General features: G+C 39.9%; 1 protein-coding gene across 1 annotated transcript in view; it reads left to right on the forward strand.

Moving 5' to 3' along the window:
- Positions 1 to 787: 787 nt before the first annotated feature.
- LOC117117935 (CXXC motif containing zinc binding protein-like) overlaps positions 788 to 1,237 on the forward strand; it is a 14,324-nt gene continuing 13,874 nt past the window's right edge. Inside the window, exons 1-2 of the mRNA XM_033262419.1 lie at positions 788 to 826; positions 924 to 1,007. Coding sequence (XP_033118310.1) covers positions 821 to 826; positions 924 to 1,007 — 90 coding nt within the window. The 5' untranslated portion in view covers positions 788 to 820. The remainder of the gene's footprint in view (positions 827 to 923; positions 1,008 to 1,237) is intronic.

Consider the following 1,237-nt stretch of genomic DNA (forward strand, 5'->3'; position numbering starts at 1 on the left):
TCAGCTAATCTGGTGGTAACCGCTGTGTCTGCGCTGTGGAGATCTCTAGGTCCCCGGTTCAATTCCCATCGCTGCCTCTCCTTGTGTTTCAGCTAGAGGGCTGAAATACAAGTTACAATAGCGCACCGTGTTTCGGTTGAGATTAGGCCGACGACCAGACCTCCTTAAACTAACGTTAGAATACCGCACTTTCGGCGGTAAAGAACAATTAAAACCTCATAAAAAAGGCAACTAATCCGTTTACCAATAATTGAATCCAAGTACACCAGTGTTAAACAATCAGTACTTATCCTTGATAATGTGTTAATCGAATTAATATGTGAGATAACGTAACGTTAGTTATCGAGGGCAGGTTGAGCTTGAAGTTGAAGCCGTTGGTCCCGTGTGCATTATGTCCCATGTGCACGTTAAAGGACGCAGTACACTCTTCAGAAAAGAGTAGGGGATTGTCTCCCGGTGTACTGCCCAATCACCACCAGAAGGATCCCAGTGGAAATAAGTCTTCTTCTAGATTTTCGTGGGTGTTTACACTGAATAAATCCAATCCAAATCCAATTTCATAAATAAGTGAGAATATTTTTTTTTTATATCATTATGTGTACTGGTCACTGTATCTATATATATCTTGACATTGAACTAATTAAAGGAAAGATAGACCAAACGTATTTGTCCATTACATAAACTTATTTTAATAAATTTACGATATTATGTGTATGTACATCATGTGTGTGCAACTAGTAGTGTTGCAACGGGAGCTAGCTGTGTGCCAAAAAATAACATGTTTTCTGCCCTCTAGTGCTTTGATATCACTAACAAAAATATGGTGGTAAGACGTCCATTTTTCGATTAGTATTGAAATTTAATTTTATGCATACTGTAATATTTATCATTTATTAATTTTCCACTAAATTTTTTTTACGTAGCGCATAGGTCTCCAGATTCAAGCTAATCTAGAAAATGTCACGAACCTGCGTCCAGAAGGAGATGATTTTAGATGGTATTTAAAGGTAAGTTTAGGGGTTAGGCTAGTAGGCCCTGGCTAGTGCTAGGCTAGGCCGTAGGCCTAGCCTAGTAATAGTAGTATATACTGCATGCTAAATAGGCTAGGCGAGGCGAATACAGATCATTTCGGTCGCGCTTCGTTTCGGTCGCGCTTCGTTTCGGTCGCGCTTCATTTCGGTCGCGGTTTGTTTTCAACAAATATACGGAGCGCCAATGGAGTTTCGAAACGCTAAAT

The sequence above is a fragment of the Anneissia japonica genome, unplaced genomic scaffold, assembly GCF_011630105.1.
Source record: "Anneissia japonica isolate Jap-2015-1 unplaced genomic scaffold, ASM1163010v1 scaffold3106_len312699_cov133, whole genome shotgun sequence".
In the NCBI taxonomy this organism is placed as follows: domain Eukaryota; kingdom Metazoa; phylum Echinodermata; class Crinoidea; order Comatulida; family Comatulidae; genus Anneissia; species Anneissia japonica.